This window comes from Oncorhynchus masou, chromosome 18 (genome assembly GCF_036934945.1).
Source record: "Oncorhynchus masou masou isolate Uvic2021 chromosome 18, UVic_Omas_1.1, whole genome shotgun sequence".
Taxonomy (NCBI): Eukaryota; Metazoa; Chordata; class Actinopteri; order Salmoniformes; family Salmonidae; genus Oncorhynchus; species Oncorhynchus masou.
Genome location: NC_088229.1, coordinates 72,767,617 through 72,790,168, shown reverse-complemented (window position 1 = coordinate 72,790,168; position 22,552 = coordinate 72,767,617). Strand labels below are relative to the sequence as shown.

General features: G+C 46.7%; 1 protein-coding gene across 1 annotated transcript in view; it reads left to right on the top strand.

Moving 5' to 3' along the window:
* Positions 1-22,552, top strand: part of mcu (mitochondrial calcium uniporter) — a 139,854-nt gene that overhangs the window by 100,148 nt on the left and 17,154 nt on the right. The window contains exons 3-4 of the mRNA XM_064924432.1: positions 14,379-14,442; positions 15,747-15,917. Of these exons, the coding sequence (XP_064780504.1) occupies positions 14,379-14,442; positions 15,747-15,917 (235 nt within the window). The remainder of the gene's footprint in view (positions 1-14,378; positions 14,443-15,746; positions 15,918-22,552) is intronic.

Here is a 22,552-nt window from a genome sequence, read left to right as displayed (position 1 = left end):
TCCTGCCATGCTCCTGTCTCTCTGTGTCCTGCCATGCTCCTGTCTCTCTGTGTCCTGCCATGCTCCTGTCTCTCTGTGTCCTGCCATGCTCCTGTCTCTGTCTGTGTCCTGCCATGCTCCTGTCTCTGTCTGTGTCCTGCCATGCTCCTGTCTCTGTCTGTGTCCTGCCATGCTCCTGTCTCTGTCTGTGTCCTGCCATGCTCCTGTCTCTGTCCTGCCATGTTCCTGTCTGTGTCCTGCCATGCTCCTGTCTGTGTCCTGCCATGCTCCTGTCTCTGTCTGTGTCCTGCCATGCTCCTGTCTGTGTCCTGCCATGCTCCTGTCTCTCTGTGTCCTGCCATGCTCTGTGCCCCTCTCTCCGTTGCGGTGGGTTTGGGGAGGAAATGTGTCAGACTGTCAGAGGAGAGGAGCATTCTATTTCTAAACTGCTGTGTCATTGTGTGTGTGTGTGTGTGTGTGTGTGTGTGTGTGTGTGTGTGTGTGTGTGTGTGTGTGTGTGTGTGTGTGTGTGTGTGTGTGTGTGTGTGTGTGTGTGTGTATAAGCACTGTTTATCATTGGCACATTTGAATGATGACAGATATTACCATGTATGTAATCAATGTCCTGCTTCATGCATGGTGGGAGATGGTGTGAGGACTAAACACTCTGTACTAGATTGGTCCTCTAGTCTAGCACACCAGGGGAACATCTGCTTGTTCAGAAACTGCTAGTTTCGTGTGTGTGAGAATTCAAAGTGTTGGGCGTTTTCTGAAGTGGAGTAGCTAGTATAATTAGCAGCTTGTACGCACTATGTACACACACACACACACACACACACACACACACACACACACACACACACACACACACACACACACACACACACACACAGCGTGCTGTAATGCAAAGGAAGTTTCAGTGCAGAGAAGAGGTGAGGCTGGAACACATCAAACAGGGAAACGCATAAAGATTCAGAGAGAGAACGAGGGAGGGAGGGAGGGTGAATGACAGTGAGAGAGGGATAACCCCTCTTTCTAGTCTAGGGATTCCTTTACTGTAGTGATCAGCAGTTTACCCCATTCCCCCCCTCCGTCTTACACACTCTTCTTCTCTGCCTCTCTTCTCTCTCTATACCCCTCCTCCACTAGACAAACACACACATTCCTCTGACAAGCATGTACACACACACACACGCACACTCCTAGGCACGTTTTCTTCTACAGGACAAATCAGTCTGCTGCAGAGTAGCTCATGGATGAACACACACCATCTCTGATGTATCATGCTGTCATACTCTGGCTTACATTCATCACCATCCCTCCCCTGCTGCTATTCATTCTTCCTATGATCCTTTCATCCTCTACGTCTTCCTCTCTCTCTTTCCCTCTTTCTCTCCTCTCTCCCTCTCCTCTCTTTTCCCTCTCCTCTTTTCCCTCTCCTCTCTCTCCTCTTTCCCCTCTCCTCTTTCCCCTCTCCTCTCTCTCCTCTTTCCCCTCTCCTCTCTCTTTCCTCTCTCTCTCTCTCTCTCTCTCCTCTTTCCCGTCCTCTCTCTCCTCTTTCCCCTCTCCTCTCTCTTTCCCCTCTCCTCTCTCTTTCCTCTCTCTCTCTCCTCTTTCCCCTCTCCTCTCTTTCCTCTTTCCCCTCTCCTCTCTCTCCTCTGTCCTCTTTCCCCTCTCCTCTCTCCCTCTCCTCTCTCCTCTATCGCTCTCTTTCCCTCTCATCTCTCCCTCTTTCACACTTCTCTCTCTTTCTCCTCTCTCTCTCCCTCTCTTTCTATGCTCACTCTTCTCTCTCTCCTCTTCTTTCCCTCTCTCTCCTTCTCTCCTCTTCATTCTCTCTCTTTCTCTCTGGCGGTGTGACATTGATTCCAAGGTTGGGTTGCTGTTGACAGGGTTGCTGTTGAATATTTCAGATGGTGTTTCAGTGACTTTGTGTTCTGCTCATGGGAAGATGAGATATCCAGAGCTGGGTGTGTTAGCAGTGAAATGGGTAGTTGGCCTCTGGAAGCAACGTCAGCACAAGCCCTGTTTGTCGGGATGGGTTTCCATGGCAGAGCAGCTGCACACAAGCCAAACGCTTCGAACACGCCGACAGTGTTGTGGCGCAAAACATATGATCTAGATGTGTGAGCAACAAAAGCTCAACATTCACCTTCTGCTACCATTTCTGTCAAGCAGTCTACTCATACTGTTAAAGTCGGTAGTTTACATACACTTAGGTTGGAGTCATTAAAACTCGTTTTTCAACCACTCCACAAATTTCTTGTTAACAAACTATAGTTTTGGCGAGTCGGTTAGGACATCTACTTTGTGCATAACACAAGTCATTTTTCCAACAGTTGTTTACAGACAGATTATTTAACTTATCGTTCACTGTATCACAATTCCAGTTGGTCAGAAGTTTACATACACTATGTTGACTGTACCTTTAAACAGCTTGGAAAATTCGAGAAAATTATGTCATAGGCTATCAGAAGCTTCTAATTGACATCATTTGAATCAATTGGAGGTGTACCTGTGGATATATTTCAAGGCCTACCTTCAAACTCTGTGCCTCTTTGCTTGACATCATGGGAAAATCAAAAGAAATCATCCAAGAAACCTTTAAACAGGAAAATTCCAGAAAAGTTTGTCATGGAAGATTATGTATCACAATTCCGATTCCGGTTATGATTTTTTTTAATGCCGATTATTGGAGGTCAAAAAAGCTGAAATGTGTCAGACTGTCAGAGGCGCAATAAAATATAAAGATAAATAAAATAAAATATAAAGATATATAAAATAAAATATAAAGATATATAAAATAAAATATAAAGATATATAAAATAAAATATTCTGATGTATCGAATACTTATGTCATGCAACAAAATGCAAATCAATTACTTAAAAATCATACAATGGGTTTTTCTGGATTTTTGCTTTAGATTCCGTCTCTCACAGTTGAAGTGTACATATGATAAAAACAATTACAGACCTCTACATGCTTTGTATGTAGGAAACACTGCCGATTTTGCAGGTTATCAAATACTTGTTCTCCCCACTGTATTTCAAGGTCTACCTTCAAACTCAGTGCCTCTTTGCTTGACATCATGTGAAAATCTAAAGAAATCAGCCAAGACCTCAGAAAGAAAATTGTAGACCTCCACAAGTCTGGTTCATCCTTGGGAGCAACTTCCAAATGCCTGAAGGTACCACGTTCATCTGTACAAACAATAGTACGCAAGTATAAACACCATGGGACCACGCAGCCGTCATACCCCTCAGGAAGGAGATGAGTTCTGTCTCCTAGAGATTAACGTACTTTGGTGTGAAAAGTGTAAATAAATCCCAGAACAGCAGCAAAGGACCTTGTGAAGATGCTGGAGGAAACAGAAACAAAAGTATCTATATCCACAGTAAAACGAGTCCTGTATCGACGTAACCTGAAAGGCCGCTCAGCAAGGAAGAAGCCACTTCTCCAAAACGCCATAAAAAGCCAGACTACAGTTTGCAACTGAACATGGGGACAAAGATCGTACTTTTTGGAGAAATGTCCTCTGGTCTGATGAAACGAAAATAGAACTGTTTGGCCATAATGACCAGTGTTATGTTTGGAGGAAAAAGGGGGAGGCTTGCAAGCCGAAGAACACCATCCCAACCGTGAATCACGGAGGTGGCTGCATCATGTTGTGGGGGCGCTTTGCTGCATGAGGGACTGGTGCAATTCACAAAATAGATGGCATCATGAGGTAGGAAAATTATGTGGATATATTGAAGCAACATCTCAAGTCATCAGTCAGGAAGTTAAAGCTTGGTTGCAAATGAGTCTTCCAAATGGACAATGACCCCAAGCACACTTCCAAAGTTGTGGCAAAATGCTTAAAGGACAACAAAGTCAAGGTATTGGAGTGGCCATCACAAAGCCCTGACCTCAAACCTATAGAAAATGTGTGGGCAGAACTGAAAAAGCGTGTGCGAGCAAGGAGGCCTACAAACCTGACTCAGATACACCAGCTCTGTCAGGAGGAATGGGCCAAAATTCACCCAACTTTTTGTGGGAAGCTTGTGGAAGGCTACCCAAAACATTTGACCCAAGTTAAACAATTTAAAGGCAATGCTACCAAATACTAATTCAGTGTATGTAAACTTCTGACCCACTGGGAATGTGATGAAAGAAATAGAAGCTGAAATAAATCATTCTCTACTATTATTCAGATATTTCACATTCTTAAAATAAAGTGGTAATCCTAACTCACCTAAGACAGGGAATTTTTACTGGATTGAAATGTCAGGAATTGTGAAAAACTGAGTTTAATTGTATTTGGCTAAGGTGTATGTAAACTTCCAACTTCAACTGTACGTTCGATAAACCCAATGTACCCACCACAACGAACGCACTGCAACTGCCTATGCAACGCAACGCCACGTTTCATTGGAAATGAATGTAATTCTGGTGTATCAAAATGCAATGACGCTGTCAGTGTGTGTGTTTTCCGTGGCTCTTGGACTCTGGAAACGTGTTCTCTGGCGTGATGAATCACACTTCACCATCTGGCAGGCTGACAGACTTATCTGGGTTTGGCGGATTCCAGGAGAAAGCTACCTGCCCCAATGTGTAGTGCCCAACTGTAAAGTTTGGTGGAGGAGGCCCCTTAGTTCCAGTGAAGGGAAATCTTAACGTTACAGCATACAATGACATTCTAGATGATTCTGTGCTTCCAACTTTGTGGCAACAGTTTGAGGAAAGCCCTTTCCTGTTTCAGCATGACAATTTCACCGCGCACAAAGCCAGGTCCATACAGAAAGGGTTTGTTGAGATCTGTGTGGAAGAACTTGACTGGCCTGCACAGAGCCCTGACCTTAACTCCATCGAACACCTTTGGGATGAATTGGAACAGAGACTGAGAGCCAGGCCTTATCGCCCAACATCAGTGACCGACCTCACTAATGTTCTTGTGGCTGATTGGAAGCAAGTCCCCGCAGCAATGTTCCAACATCTAGCGGAAAGCCTTCCCAGAAGAGTGGAGACACACACACACACACACACACACACACACACACACACACACACACACATTACAGAATGTTTCTCTCTGCACAATCTGATCAGCAGCAGTCTCAGCATAGTAATCAGTATTACATTGCGCTGCTGCTAATCGTTACACACACACACACACACTCCCTTGGGTAACAGGGTGTGTGTTACGACTAAACTTAGGTTATAGTTTTTCATCCTGGCAAGCTCTTGTATGTGTGCTAGCTAAGCGATCTCCCTTACAAGCAACACACACACACATATGCATGCTATACGACACACACACACACACACATGCATGCTATACGACACACACACACACACATATGCATGCTATACGACACACACACACACACATGCATGCTATACGACACACACACACACACATATGCATGCTATACGACACACACACACACACACACACACACACACACACACACACACACACACACACACACACACACACACACACACATATGCATGCTATACGACACACACACACACTGTCAGGAAGGCAGGTGCATTTTAGACTGTTTCATGTGCTGCTATCCAGACTGGCCTGTGTGTCTGTGTGAGACTAGTCTGTGTGAATGAGTGAGACTAGCCTGTGTGTGTGTGTGTCTGTGTGAATGAGTGAGACTAGCCTGTGTCTGTGTGAATGAGTGAATGAGTGAGACTAGTCTGTGTGAATGAGTGAGACTAGCCTGTGTCTGTGTGAATGAGTGAGACTAGTCTGTGTGAATGAGTGAGACTAGCCTGTGTCTGTGTGAATGAGTGAGACTAGCCTGTGTGTCTGTGTGTCTGTGTGAATGAGTGAGACTAGCCTGTGTGTCTGTGTGAATGAGTGAGACTAGTCTGTGTGAATGAGTGAGACTAGCCTGTGTCTGTGAATGAGTGAGACTAGCCTGTGTGAATGAGTGAGACTAGCCTGTGTGAATGAGTGAGACTAGCCTGTGTGAATGAGTGAGACTAGTCTGTGTGAATGAGTGAGACTAGCCTGTGTGTGTGTGTGAATGAGTGTTTCGTTGCAGCTGTCTGGCTCTGTGTGTCCTCTCGACATCCTCCCGGTCTGTATCTGAAAACATAGAGATAACGAAGATTCGGCTCAAACCTTTCTATAGTTAGAACAAGTTTTGCGGCTCAAAAGGTATTTATCAAGGAAAGGAAATGTAGTATTATTTAAGGTCTGATGCCCTTTAAGCATCAGCAGATATCAATCCGAGGCATTTCTTTGCTTCGTCAACTGATTCAGAGGTCTAGAGAGAGGCGTTGTAATAGCCTCCTGGAGTCTGTTAACGCACCCGGTACGTTAATCTAGGTGACATAATAAATCCCATCAAAGTCCTTCAGTTTAAACAAGATATATCTGTTTTTTTGTTGTTGTTGTTGTTGTTGTTGTCTCAATACACCGCATCGGCCAATAGCGGCGTTCCGTATCCGCGGTGACGGGTGGTTGAGCTACAGCTGTGTTTCTCAGACCGTGAGGTCACCCTGGGACATCTGTCTTCTCATGTAAACGTCTGTAGCTTCCGAACGGTTTGACCCACAAAAACTAATATATGATAATAAATATATATATATATATATATATATACACACACACACACACACACACACACACACACACACACACACACACACACACACACACACACACACACACACACACAGGCCACCTCCAGACGGATCCCGGTAACCGGGCTATGTATATATATATATATATATATAGAAAGATGAGACTCTCGCGAACACGATGGTGTTCTCCGCTCTACGACCCCCACAAGTGTCACGGGATCCGTCTGGAGGTGGCCCGGTTACCGGGATCCGTCTGGAGGTGGCCCGGTTACCGGGATCCGTCTGGAGGTGGCCCGGTTACCGGGATCCGTCTGGAGGTGTCCCGGTTACCGGGATCCTTCTGGAGGTAGTTTTATGCCTACCCCAAAAATGTGGTTAAATATGTGTTAACAAAATATGATATATACATTGGGGTCCAAAAAGACTGGCACCACTGACTGGCAATGCACAAACAATACATTTAAACAATATAAACAATATAATTGTAGAGAGACACTCAAAATACAAACGTGAGAAATACTCTACTTTAATAATGTTCCAATGGAACCCACCAAAATCATACAATTATTTAATACAAAATCCATTTCACCAACATCAAGGTTTCATAATTATTGGCACTCCTCATTTAGTACTTAGTGCCACCACCTCTGGTAAGGATAACAGCATGGACTTTCCTGTCATGTTTGACCAGGTTAAGGAACACATTTGGAGGGATGTTGGACCATTCCTCTATACAGATCCTTTAAAGATCCTTCACATTCCTGGGTTTGCGCTTATCAACTGCCCTCTCCAACTCAGCCTACATGTTTTCCATTGGTTTGAGGTCCGGCCACTGAGATGGCCATGACAGAACATTGATTTTGTTGTCACACAACCATATCTGTGTGGATCTTGAGGTATATTTTGGGTCATTGTCTTGTTGGAGAGTCCACCTACGGCCAAGTCCCAGCCTTCTGGCAGAGGCAACCAGATTGTCAGCCAAAATTGCCTGGTACTTGGTGGAATTCATTATGCCATTTATCTTAACCAGTTCCCCAGGACCTCTGGAATTATAACAGCCCCAAAACATCACTGACCCCCCTCCCCCCCTCCATATTTCACTGTGGGTATGAGGTGCCTCTCCTTGTATGCATCTCTGTTTTGACGCTGTTTCTGACCAAAACGTTCCATTTTGGTCTCATCTGACCAGAGCACCTTCTTCCAGTCGTAATTTAAATGACGTTTGGAAACTCCCAGGTGCTTGCGTCTGTGTCTTAGGGTCTGATGGGGCTTTCTTCTGGCAACCTGGAGGTGGCGTCTGATGGGGCTTTCTTCTGGCAACCTGGAGGTGGAGTCTGATGGGGCTTTCTTCTGGCAACCTGGAGGTGGAGTCTGATGGGGCTTTCTTCTGGCAACCTGGAGGTGGAGTCTGATGGGGCTTTCTTCTGGCAACCTGGAGGTGGAGTCTGATGGGGCTTTCTTCTGGCAACCTGGAGGTGGAGTCTGATGGGGCTTTCTTCTGGCAACCTGGAGGTGGCGTCTGATGGAGCTTTCTTCTGGCAACCCTTCCAAAGAGCCTGTGGTTGTGGAGGTGGAGTCTGATGGGGCTTTCTTCTGGCAACCCTTCCAAAGAGCCTGTGGTTGTGGAGGTGGAGTCTGATGGGGCTTTCTTCTGGCAACCCTTCCAAAGAGCCTGTGGTTGTGGAGGTGGAGTCTGATGGGGCTTTCTTCTGGCAACGCTTCCAAAGAGCCTGTGGTTGTGGAGGTGGAGTCTGATGGGGCTTTCTTCTGGCAACCCTTCCAAAGAGCCTGTGGTTGTGGAGGTGGCGTCTGATGGAGCTTTCTTCTGGCAACCCTTCCAAAGAGCCTGTGGTTGTGGAGGTGGCGTCTGATGGGGCTTTCTTCTGGCAACCCTTCCAAAGAGCCTGTGGTTGTGGAGGTGGCGTCTGATGGAGCTTTCTTCTGGCAACCCTTCCAAAGAGCCTGTGGTTGTGGAGGTGGCGTCTGATGGAGCTTTCTTCTGGCAACCCTTCCAAAGAGCCTGTGGTTGTGGAGGTGGAGTCTGATGGAGCTTTTTGAAACCTGGTGACCCCAAGACGCCACAAAGGCCTGCAACTCTTTCAGTGATTCTTGGGGATGTAGTTGCTTCTCTCACCATCCTCCTCCCTCTCCTGAGGGGCAAAATGCATTTGCGTCCTTTATCCGTGAGGTTTTCAACTGTTCCATATCTTTTGAATGTTTTAATAATTGTCCTGACAGTGCTCAGTGTTATATTCCATCGCTTGTGGATCTCCTTGTAGCCATTACCAGATTTATGAAGATCTACGGCCATCTGTCTCTTTTCAACTGCCAGTTCTTTTCTTCATGGTGTTGGATGACAAAGGGATATTGCATGCGTGTTACCTCATGTTTATACCCTAGTGAAACAGGAAGTGATGCAATGGCTCAATATAGTTCCTTAAGACTTAGATCAACTTAAAGAAGTGGAAATTAATTCCTGTTTTAATGTTGGTAGATGTTATTTACAATCTTTAAAGGTGCCATTAATTGTTTAACCTTGATTTGGAGGACATTGATTTTTAATTAAATCAATAAATGATTTTGAAACATAAAGTACAGTCTTTCTCTTGTTGGTATTCTGAGTTTATCTCCATAATTATATTGTTTATATTTGTTTAAGTGTTGTTTGTGCATTGCCAGTCAGGGGTGCCAGTAATTTTGGAGCCCACTGTATATATATTTCCTGAGCTTTCTTTTATTTATTTATTTTACCTTTATTTAACTAGGCAATTTAGAAGTAATGGTAGTCTAGATGGACACACAGAGCCATAGTAAGGGTAGTCTAGGACGACACACAGAGCCATAGTAAGGGTAGTCTAGACAGACACACAGAGCCATAGTAATGGTAGTCTAGACGGACACACAGAGCCATAGTAAGGGTAGTCTAGACGGACACACAGAGCCATAGTAAGGGTAGTCTAGACGGACACACAGAGCCATAGTAAGGGTAGTCTAGAAGGACACACAGAGCCATAGTAAGGGTAGTCTAGAAGGACACACAGAGCCATAGTAAGGGTAGTCTAGACGGACACACAGAGCCATAGTAAGGGTAGTCTAGACACACAGAGCCATAGTAAGGGTAGTCTAGACACACAGAGCCATAGTAAGGGTAGTCTAGACAGACACACAGAGCCATAGTAAGGGTAGTCTAGACAGACACACAGAGCCATAGTAAGGGTAGTCTAGACAGACACACAGAGCCATAGTAAGGGTAGTCTAGACACACAGAACCATAGTAAGGGTAGTCTAGACAGACACACAGAACCATAGTAAGGGTAGTCTAGACACACAGAGCCATAGTAAGGGTAGTCTAGAAGGACACACAGAGCCATAGTAAGGGTAGTCTAGACAGACACACAGAGCCATAGTAAGGGTAGTCTAGACGGACACACAGAGCCATAGTAAGGGTAGTCTAGACGGACACACAGAGCCATAGTAAGGGTAGTCTAGACGGACACACAGAGCCATAGTAAGGGTAGTCTAGACGGACACACAGAGCCATAGTAAGGGTAGTCTAGACGGACACACAGAGCCATAGTAAGGGTAGTCTAGATGGACACACAGAGCCATAGTAAGGGTAGTCTAGACGGACACACAGAGCCATAGTAAGGCTAGTCTAGACACACAGAGCCATAGTAAGGCTAGTCTAGACACACAGAGCCATAGTAAGGCTAGTCTAGACACACAGAGCCATAGTAAGGCTAGTCTAGACACACAGAGCCATAGTAAGGGTAGTCTAGACACACAGAGCCATAGTAAGGGTAGTCTAGACACACAGAGCCATAGTAAGGGTAGTCTAGACACACAGAGCCATAGTAAGGGTAGTCTAGAAGGACACACAGAGCCATAGTAAGGGTAGTCTAGAAGGACACACAGAGCCATAGTAACAGGCTGTCCACACCGTCGTGAGCCGTGCGCACTCAGAGCTAAATGTGACTGATTTTCCCTCATCCAGTTCCCGATAGGATCCCTCGGCCGAATCCATGTCACCATGTCATGTGTTCTTCCCCATCCCACATTGAGCTCATTAACAGTTGGTAAAGGGGAAATCTGCAGTTGAAACAATAGCAAAGTGTCCACCCCACCACTCTTTTGGTAAACATAATAAGTCGACATCTGAACTGCTTATATTTGTGTAAATTTAATTGGCATATGTGAATTGGAAATGTTCTGTGTTTTTTATTTTTTTGGCCTATCTCAGCTCTCTTGTGTGAGACACCATTGGAGAGTGGGGTCACGGCAGGGTCGCGCTTGGAGCAATTTGGGTTAGTGGTCCAACTCTCTGACCGCTAGGCTTCCTGCCGCCATGTGAACAGCTGAGAGATGGAGCTGGTGTGTGCATTCTGTAACAGTTGTCAAGGTCGGGCTTAGTCTGGCTGTTGGACTGAAAGCCCAGTCTGGCTAATGCAGTGTTTGGCAGACTCGTTCTCTGATTGACAGATGGCAAGCTAATCAATGATTGACTGATTGACTGGCTGACTGATTGACTGGCTGACTGATTGACTGGCTGACTGATTGACTGGCTGACTGATTGACTGGCTGACTGGCTGACTGGCTGACTGGCTGACTGATTGACTGGCTGACTGATTGACTGGCTGACTGATTGACTGGCTGACTGATTGACTGGCTGACTGATTGACTGGCTGACTGTCAGGTGGGACTTGAGTCTCCATGGAAGAGCTGCACCCCAGGTTTTACTTTGTCACAGTACAGAGATGGATACAGGGCCCACTGCGCCACAGGGCCCACTGCGCCACAGGGCCCACTGCGCCACAGGGCCCACTGCGCCACAGGGCCCACTGCGCCACAGGGCCCACTGCTCCACAGGGCCCACTGCTCCACAGGGCCCACTGCGCCACAGGGCCCACTGCGCCACAGGGCCCACTGCGCCACAGGGCCCACTGCGCCACAGGGCCCACTGCGCCACAGGGCCCACTGCTCCACAGGGCCCACTGCTCCACAGGGCCCACTGCGCCACAGGGCCCACTGCGCCACAGGGCCCACTGCGCCACAGGGCCCACTGCGCCACAGGTGACTCAAATCAAATATTATTCGTCACATCCTTCACAAACAACAGACGTAGACTAACAGTGCAATGATTACGGCCCTACCGGGTCGATGTTCAGGGCTACCGGGTCATTGACTATATACACAGAGTACCAGTACCGGGTCGATGTTCAGGGCTACCGGGTCATTGACTATATACACGGAGTACCAGTACCGGGTCGATGTTCAGGGCTACCGGGTCATTGACTATATACACGGAGTACCAGTACCGGGTCGATGTTCAGGGCTACCGGGTCATTGACTATATACACAGAGTACCAGTACCGGGTCGATGTTCAGGACTACCGGGTCAATGACTATATACACAGAGTACCAGTACCGGGTCGATGTTCAGGGGTACGGGGTCATTGACTATATACACAGAGTACCAGTACCGGGTCGATGTTCAGGGCTACCGGGTCATTGACTATATACACGGAGTACCAGTACCGGGTCGATGTTCAGGGCTACCGGGTCATTGACTATATACACGGAGTACCAGTACCGGGTCGATGTTCAGGGCTACCGGGTCATTGACTATATACACGGAGTACCAGTACCGGGTCGATGTTCAGGGCTACCGGGTCATTGACTATATACACAGAGTACCAGTACCGGGTCGATGTTCAGGGCTACCGGGTCATTGACTATATACACAGAGTACCAGTACCGGGTCGATGTTCAGGGCTACCGGGTCATTGACTATATACACGGAGTACCAGTACCGGGTCGATGTTCAGGGCTACCGGGTCATTGACTATATACACAGAGTACCAGTACCGGGTCGATGTTCAGGGCTACCGGGTCATTGACTATATACACAGAGTACCAGTACCGGGTCGATGTTCAGGGGTACCGGGTCATTGACTATATACACAGAGTACCAGTACCGGGTCGATGTTCAGGGGTACCGGGTCATTGAGGTAGATATGTACATACAGTGACTAATAATACACAGGAGCAGCAGCGTCCGTGATTAGTCTGAAGGGTCCGTGTGAAGTTACAGTGCTGATAGTTGGCCCATATTGGAATATCTGAGTCCACAAGTCCCATCCTGCGTCACAGGGCCCACTCTGCTCAGTGGCTCAGTGGTACCTGACGGAGAGACATACCCCGACACCTCTAATCCTCGTGCACTCTCCTCCCCCTCTCCTCCCCCTCTCCTCTCCCTCTCCTCCCCCTCTCCTCCCCCTCTCCTCTCCCTCTCCTCCCCCTCTCCTCTCCCTCTCCTCTCCCTCTCCTCTCCCTCTCCTCCCCCTCTTCTCTCCCTCTTCTCTCCCTCTCCTCCCACTCTCCTCCCACTCTCCTCTCACTCTCCTCCCACTCTCCTCCCACTCTCCTCTCCCTCTCCTCCCACTCCTCCCACTCTCCTCCCCCTCTCCTCCCACTCTCCTCCCACTCTCCTCCCCCTCTCCTCTCCCTCTCCTCTCCCTCTCCTCTCCCTCTCCTCCCCCTCTCCTCCCTCTCCTCCCTCTCTCCTCCCCCTCTCCTCTCCTCCCCCTCTCCCTCTCCTCCCTCTCTCCTCTCCCTCTCCTCCCACTCTCCTCCCACTCTCCTCTCCCTCTCCTCCCACTCCTCCCACTCTCCCCCCCTCCTCCCACTCTCCTCCCACTCTCCTCCCCCTCTCCTCTCCCTCTCCTCTCCCTCTCCCTCTCCCCCTCTCCTCCCCCTCTCCTCCCTCCTCCCCTCCCCCTCCCCTCCTCTCCTCTCCCTCCCCCTCTCCCTCTCCTCCCTCCCTCTCTCCCTCCCCCTCTCCTCCCTCCTCCCTCCCCCTCTCCTCCCCTCTCCCTCCCCCTCTCCCTCCTCCCTCCCCCTCCTCCTCCTCCTCTCCCTCCTCTCCCTCTCCTCCCACTCTTCTCCCCCTCCCCCTCTCCCCCCCCCCCTCCCCCTCTCCCTCCCCCTCTCCTCTCCCTCTCCTCTCCCTCTACTCTCCTCCCCCTCTCCCTCTCCCTCTCCTCCCACTCTCCCCTCCCTCTCCTCCCACTCTCCCCTCCCTCTCCTCCCCCTCTCCTCTCCCTCTCCTCTCCTCCCCCTCTCCTCTCCCTCTCCCTCTCCTCCCCCTCTCCACTCCCTCTCCTCCCACTCTCCTCCCACTCTCCTCTCCCTCTCCTCCCACTCTCCTCCCACTCTCCTCTCCCTCTCCTCTCCCTCTCCTCTCCTCCCCCTAAAGGCCGTGTCTGCCTTTAAAAGGCTACCTCTCTGCTCAGGGCAACAGTGACATACTGTCTTGTGAGTGGGAGGGAGGGGAAGGAGGGATGGAAGGAGGGGGGGAGGGAGGGGAGGGGAAGGAGGGAGGGAGGGGAGGGGAAGGAGGGAGGAAGGGGAGGGGAAGGACCTCTTCCCTCCCTGCTCAGACAGCTGTGTGTGTTGTAACTTGTTTCTACTGTGTAAAACTCTCCCATTAGTCTGACAGTTGCTTATCACACACACACACACACACACACACGCACACACACAGGACATTGTGTACAAACTGATTTGTCTGTTTAAATGAAGAAGCTGAACTGGTAAAGTTGATTTCAAACAGACAATATAATACTTGTCTCTCTCTCTCTGTCTCTCTATCTCTGTCTCTCTATCTCTGTCTCTCTGTCTCTGTCTCGCTCTCTCTCTGTCTCTCTGTCTCTCTGTCTCTGTCTCGCTCTCTCTCTGTCTCTCTGTCTCTCTGTCTCTCTCTGTCTCTCTCTGTCTCTCTGTCTCTCTCTCTGTCTCTCTCTCTCTCTAGGGATGGAGGGGTGCCCCCTCATGGCAGGGCCAGAGACTACTGAGTTCCTCCACCGCTCCAGAAGGTGAGTGTTTATACAGCAACAGCTGACTTTGAGATGGTGCTCAGATGGTGCTCAGGAAGAGCCTCAGATGGTGCTCAAGGTCAAAGTTAGAGAGGGGGTAGGGGCTTCCCCTGTCAGATCTAGAGAGGGGGTAGGGGCTTCCCCTGTCAGATCCAGACAGGTAGAGAGGGGGTAGGGGCTTCCCCTAACAGACCCAGAGAGGTAGAGAGGGGGTAGGGGCCTGCCCTGTCAGACCCAGAGAGGTAGAGAGGGGGTAGGGGCTTCAGAGAGTCTGCATTCTGCTTAATATAGTTTGGCGATACTACTCGTCAGAGATAGGAGTTTTGGCCTGATGTGAGCTTAGTACAGTAGATGCCTGGGATTCCCCTGTCAGGTTAGCTAGTCAGTACTACTCAGCACTCAGCAGTCTGTGGTGTTGTTTTGGAACAGTAGACTGAGTCCTTAATTCCCCTGTCAGCCCTGGATCCAGAAACAGTTTCTCCTCAGCTCTGGAGAGACAAAGATGGCCTTGACCCATCACTGGAGAGAAACCGGGAGTTGATTAGCCTGCCCGAAAACTTGGTTGGACGTTAGTTTGGAGCGAACAGCTCAGCAGTCTCTCTCAGCTACAGCCAGCAGTCATTAATTTTGAAGGAGAAACTGGCATCTGTTCTGAGGAAAACTGAAAGGTTAGGGAGAGGGAGAGAGGGAGAGGTAGAGAGGGAGAGGGAGAGAGAGAAAGGGAGAGGTAGAGAGAGAGAGGAGAGAGAGAGAGAGAGAGGAGAGAGGGAGAGAGGGAGAGGGAGAGGGAGAGGGAGAGAGGGAGAGAGAGAGAGGAGAGAGGCATTGCAGTCAGGGCTCTGAGTGTTCCGTGCTGAAGTGGGTTTTAATAGCGCTGCCATTATACTAGCATGAGAGGAGGCACAGGCAGCCACACACACACACCCTCATGAGAGAGACACAGGCAGCCACACACACACACCCTCATGAGAGAGACACAGGCAACCACACACACACACACACCCTCACGAGAGGAGACACAGGCAGCCACACACACACACACACATGAGAGAGACACAGGCAGCCACACACACACACCCTAGAGGGAGACACAGGCATACACACACACACACCCTAGAGAGAGAGAGAGGGGTGCAGTAGACATACACAAGGGTCTCATATCAGAGCCAGAGAGACTTGGATCTTGACGATGGGATAGGGGTAAGACAAAGGGGGAGGGGTACAGTAGCTAAGGGAATGGGGGAGGGGAGGGGGGGGAGGAGTATGTGTATGAAATCATGTTGTTGTCTCCTGCCCCCCTCCAGAGGTGACGGTGGTGTACCAGAATGGACTGCCGGTGATCTCGGTCAGTTTGCCGTCTCGTAGGGAGCGATGCCAGTTCACTCTGAAGCCCCTCAGTGACTGTGTTGGGGTGTTCCTCACACAGCTGCAGACAGAGGACAGGGGTATCGACCGTGTGGCCATCTACTCTACAGGTAACACACACACATATATACACGCACACACACACACTCAACACACATACACTGCTCAAAAAAATAAAGGGAACACTTAAACAACACAATGTAACTCCAAGTCAATCACACTTAGGAAGCAACACTGATTTCACATGCTGTTGTGAAAATGGAATAGACAACAGGTGTATCTATCCTACCCTGCCGTTCTAAGGTCTTCGAAAGCCAAGTTAACAAACAGATCACCGACCATTTCCAATCTCACCGTACCTTCTCCGCTGTGCAATCAGGTTTCAGAGCTGGTCATGGGTGCACCTCAGCCACGCTCAAGGTCCTAAACGACATCATAACAGCCATCGATAAGAGACAATACTGTGCAACTGTATTCATTGATCTGGCCAAGGCTTTCGACTCTGTCAATCACCACATTCTTATTGGCAGACTCAGCAGCCTTGGTTTCTCAAATGATTGCCTCGCCTGGTTCACCAACTACTTCTCTGATAGAGTTCAGTGTGTCAAATCGGAGGGCCTGTTGTCCAGACCTCTGGCAGTCTCTATGGGGGTACCACAGAGTTCAGTTCTCGGGCCGACTCTTTTCTCTCTATACATCAATGAGGTCGCTCTTGCTGCTAGTGAGTCTCTGATCCACCTCTACGCAGACGACACCATTCTGTATACTTCTGGCCCTTCTTTGGACACTGTGTTAACTAACCTCCAGATGAGCTTCAATGCCATACAACACTTCTTCCGTGGCCTCCAGCTGCTCTTAAATGCAAGTAAAACTAAATGCATGCTCTTCAACCGATTGCTACCTGCACCTGCCCGCCTATCCAACATCACTACTCTGGACGGCTCTGACTTAGAATACGTGGACAACTACAAATACCTAGGTGTCTGGTTAGACTGTAAACTTTCCTTACAGACTCATTAAGCATTGCCAATCCAAAATTAAATCTAGAATCGGCTTCCTATTTCGCACTCATGCTGCCAAACATACCCTCGTAAAACTGACTATTCTACCGATCCTCGACTTCGGAGATGTCATCTATAAAATAGCCTGCAACACTCTACTCACCAAACTGGATGCAGTCTATCACAGTGCCATTTGTTTTGTTACCAAAGCCCCATATACTACCCACCACTGCGACCTGTACGCTCTCGTTGGCTGGCCCTCGCTTCATATTCGTCTCCAAACCCACTGGCTCCAGGTCATCTATAAGTCTTTGCTTAGGTAAAGCCCCGCCTTATCTCAGCTCACTGGTCACCATAGCAACACCCACCCGTAGCACGCGCTCCAGCAGGTATATCTCTCTAGTCACCCCCAAAACCAATTCTTTCTTTGGCCGCCTTTCCTTCCAGTTCTCTGCTGCCAATGACTGGAACGAACTGCAAAAGTCACTGAAGCTGGAGACTCATATCTCCCTCACTAACTTCAAGCATCAGCTGTCAGAGCAGCTCACAGATCACTGCACCTGTACACAGCCCATCTGTAAATAGTGTACACAGCCCATCTGTAAATAGTGTACACAGCCCATCTGTAAATAGTGTACACAGCCCATCTGTAAATAGTGTACACAGCCCATCTGTAAATAGTGTACACAGCCCATCTGTAAATAGTGTACACAGCCCATCTGTAAATAGTGTACACAGCCCATCTGTAAATAGTGTACACAGCCCATCTGTATATAGTGTACACAGCCCATCTGTAAATAGTGTACACAGCCCATCTGTATATAGTGTACACAGCCCATCTGTATATAGTGTACACAGCCCATCTGTAAATAGTGTACACAGCCCATCTGTAAATAGTGTACACAGCCCATCTGTAAATAGTGTACACAGCCCATCTGTAAATAGTGTACACAGCCCATCTGTAAATAGTGTACACAGCCCATCTGTAAATAGTGTACACAGCCCATCTGTAAATAGTGTACACAGCCCATCTGTATATAGTGTACACAGCCCATCTGTAAATAGTGTACACAGCCCATCTGTAAATAGTGTACACAGCCCATCTGTAAATAGTGTACACAGCCCATCTGTATATAGTGTACACAGCCCATCTGTAAATAGTGTACACAGCCCATCTGTAAATAGTGTACACAGCCCATCTGTAAATAGTGTACACAGCCCATCTGTAAATAGTGTACACAGCCCATCTGTAAATAGTGTACACAGCCCATCTGTATATAGTGTACACAGCCCATCTGTAAATAGTGTACATAGCCCATCTGTATATAGTGTACACAGCCCATCTGTAAATAGTGTACACAGCCCATCTGTATATAGTGTACACAACCCATCTGTATATAGTGTACACAGCCCATCTGTATATAGTGTACATAGCCCATCTGTATATAGTGTACATAGCCCCTCTGTATATAGTGTACATAGCCCATCTGTATATAGTGTACATAGCCCATCTGTATATAGTGTACATAGCCCATCTGTAAATAGTGTACACAACCCATCTGTAAATAGTGTACATAGCCCATCTGTAAATAGCCCATCCAAATACCTCATCCCCCATATAGTTTTTTTTCTTCTGTCCTTTGCACCCCAGTATCTCTACTTGCACATTCATCTTATGCACATCTAATCACTCCAGTGTTTAATTGCTAAATTGTAATTACTTCACCACTATGGCCTATTTATTGCCCTACCTCCCTAATCTTACCTCATTTGTACACACTGTACATAGACTTATTCTATTGTATGTTTGTTATTCCATGTGTTTATTTTTATTATTTTTTTATTTCACCTTTATTTAACCAGGTAGGCAAGTTGAGAACAAGTTCCCATTTACAACTGCAACCTGGCCAAGATAAAGCATAGCAGTGTGAACAGATAACAACACAGAGTTACACATGGAGTAAACAATTAACAAGTCAATAACACAGTAGGAAAAAAAAGAGTCTATATACATTGTGTGCAAAAGGCATGAGGAGGTAGACGAATAATTACAATTTTGCAGTAACTCTGTGTTGTTGTTTGTGTCGAACTGCTTTGCTTCATCTTGGCCAGGTCGCAGTTGTAAATGAGAACTTGTTCTCAACTGGCCTACCTGGTTAAATAAAGGTGAAATAAAATGTAAAAAAATAAACACACACAACCACACAGCTATACCACAACCATGAAGAGCATGTAGGCCGTCATTGTAAATAAGAATTTGTTCTTAACTGACTTGCCTAGTTAAGTAAAGGTTAAGTAAAGGCGACATAAAATTAAATTAAACACTTGCTTTAATCCTGGTTGTTGAAGACACTAGTTAACCACTCTGTTCTACCAGTATGAATCCTGGTTGTTAAAGACACTAGTTAACCACTCTATCAGTAGTAATCCTGGTTGTTGTGGACACTAGTTAACCACTCTGTTCTATCAGTAATAATCCTGGTTGTTGAAGACACTAGTTAACCACTCTATCAGTAGTAATCCTGGTTGTTGTGGACACTAGTTAACCACTCTGTTCTACCAGTAATAATCCTGGTTGTTGAAGACACTAGTTAACCACTCTATCAGTAGTAATCCTGGTTGTTGTGGACACTAGTTAACCACTCTGTTCTACCAGTATTAATCCTGGTTGTTGAAGACACTAGTTAACCACTCTGTTCTACCAGTAGTTATCCTGGTTGTTGTGGACACTAGTTAACCACTCTGTTCTATCAGTAGTAATCCTGGTTGTTGAAGACACTAGTTAACCACTCTGTTCTACCAGTAGTAATCCTGGTTGTTGTGGACACTAGTTAACCACTCTGTTCTATCAGTAGTAATCCTGGTTGTTGAAGACACTAGTTAACCACTCTGTTCTACCAGTAGTAATCCTGGTTGTTGAAGACACTAGTTAACCACTCTATCAGTAGTAATCCTGGTTGTTGAAGACACTAGTTAACCACTCTGTTCTACCAGTAGTAATCCTGGTTGTTGTGGACACTAGTTAACCACTCTGTTCTATCAGTAGTAATCCTGGTTGTTGAAGACACTAGTTAACCACTCTGTTCTACCAGTAGTAATCCTGGTTGTTGAAGACACTAGTTAACCACTCTGTTCTACCAGTAGTTATCCTGGTTGTTGTGGACACTAGTTAACCACTCTGTTCTATCAGTAGTAATCCTGGTTGTTGAAGACACTAGTTAACCACTCTGTTCTACCAGTAGTAATCCTGGTTGTTGAAGACACTAGTTAACCACTCTATCAGTAGTAATCCTGGTTGTTGAAGACACTAGTTAACCACTCTGTTCTACCAGTAGTAATCCTGGTTGTTGTGGACACTAGTTAACCACTCTGTTCTATCAGTAGTAATCCTGGTTGTTGAAGACACTAGTTAACCACTCTGTTCTACCAGTAGTAATCCTGGTTGTTGAAGACACTAGTTAACCACTCTGTTCTACCAGTATGAATCCTGGTCGTTGAAGACACTAGTTAACCACTCTGTTCTATCAGTAGTAATCCTGGTTGTTGAAGACACTAGTTAACCACTCTGTTCTATCAGTAGTAATCCTGGCTGTTGAAGACACTAGTTAACCACTCTGTTCTATCAGTAGTAATCCTGGTTGTTGAAGACACTAGTTAACCACTCTATCAGTAGTAATCCTGGTTGTTGAAGACACTAGTTAACCACTCTGTTCTACCAGTAGTAATCCTGGTTGTTGTGGACACTAGTTAACCACTCTGTTCTATCAGTAGTAATCCTGGTTGTTGAAGACACTAGTTAACCACTCTGTTCTACCAGTAGTAATCCTGGTTGTTGAAGACACTAGTTAACCACTCTGTTCTACCAGTAGTTATCCTGGTTGTTGTGGACACTAGTTAACCACTCTGTTCTATCAGTAGTAATCCTGGTTGTTGAAGACACTAGTTAACCACTCTGTTCTACCAGTAGTAATCCTGGTTGTTGAAGACACTAGTTAACCACTCTATCAGTAGTAATCCTGGTTGTTGAAGACACTAGTTAACCACTCTGTTCTACCAGTAGTAATCCTGGTTGTTGTGGACACTAGTTAACCACTCTGTTCTATCAGTAGTAATCCTGGTTGTTGAAGACACTAGTTAACCACTCTGTTCTACCAGTAGTAATCCTGGTTGTTGAAGACACTAGTTAACCACTCTGTTCTACCAGTAGTTATCCTGGTTGTTGTGGACACTAGTTAACCACTCTGTTCTACCAGTATGAATCCTGGTCGTTGAAGACACTAGTTAACCACTCTGTTCTATCAGTAGTAATCCTGGTTGTTGAAGACACTAGTTAACCACTCTGTTCTATCAGTAGTAATCCTGGCTGTTGAAGACACTAGTTAACCACTCTGTTCTATCAGTAGTAATCCTGGTTGTTGAAGACACTAGTTAACCACTCTATCAGTAGTAATCCTGGTTGTTGTGGACGCTAGTTAACCACTCTGTTCTACCATTATTAATCCTGGTTGTTGAAGACACTAGTTAACCACTCTGTTCTACCAGTAGTTATCCTGGTTGTTGTGGACACTAGTTAACCACTCTGTTCTACCAGTATGAATCCTGGTCGTTGAAGACACTAGTTAACCACTCTGTTCTATCAGTATGAATCCTGGTTGTTAAAGACACTAGTTAACCACTCTGTTCTACCAGTAGTTATCCTGGTTGTTGTGGACACTAGTTAACCACTCTGTTCTATCAGTAGTAATCCTGGTTGTTGAAGACACTAGTTAACCACTCTGTTCTATCAGTAGTAATCCTGGTTGTTGTGGACACTAGTTAACCACTCTGTTCTATCAGTAGTAATCCTGGTTGTTGAAGACACTAGTTAACCACTCTATCAGTAGTAATCCTGGTTGTTGTGGACACTAGTTAACCACTCTGTTCTATCAGTATGAATCCTGGTCGTTGAAGACACTAGTTAACCACTCTGTTCTATCAGTAGTAATCCTGGTTGTTGTGGACACTAGTTAACCACTCTGTTCTATCAGTATGAATCCTGGTTGTTGAAGACACTAGTTAACCACTCTGTTCTACCAGTATTAACCCTGGTTGTTGTGGACACTAGTTAACCACTCTGTTCTACCAGTATGAATCCTGGTCGTTGAAGACACTAGTTAACCACTCTGTTCTACCAGTAGTAATCCTGGTTGTTGAAGACACTAGTTAACCACTCTGTTCTATCAGTAGTAATCCTGGTTGTTGAAGACACTAGTTAACCACTCTATCAGTAGTAATCCTGGTTGTTGTGGACACTAGTTAACCACTCTGTTCTATCAGTAGTAATCCTGGCTGTTGAAGACACTAGTTAACCACTCTGTTCTATCAGTAGTAATCCTGGTTGTTGAAGACACTAGTTAACCACTCTATCAGTAGTAATCCTGGTTGTTGTGGACACTAGTTAACCACTCTGTTCTACCAGTAGTAATCCTGGTTGTTGTGGACACTAGTTAACCACTCTGTTCTATCAGTAATAATCCTGGTTGTTGAAGACACTAGTTAACCACTCTGTTCTACCAGTATGAATCCTGGTTGTTGAAGACGCTAGTTAACTGCGAACCCTCATGATGAGTGCCCCCCCCCCCATCAAAGTTGCCTATCTCTCATGTAGACAATAGTTACCCACGCTGTACAATCAGTATTCAGGCATATTGCCACAATACCCATTCAGTCCGATGCTCATTATTATTTAAATGCTTCCCAAATGG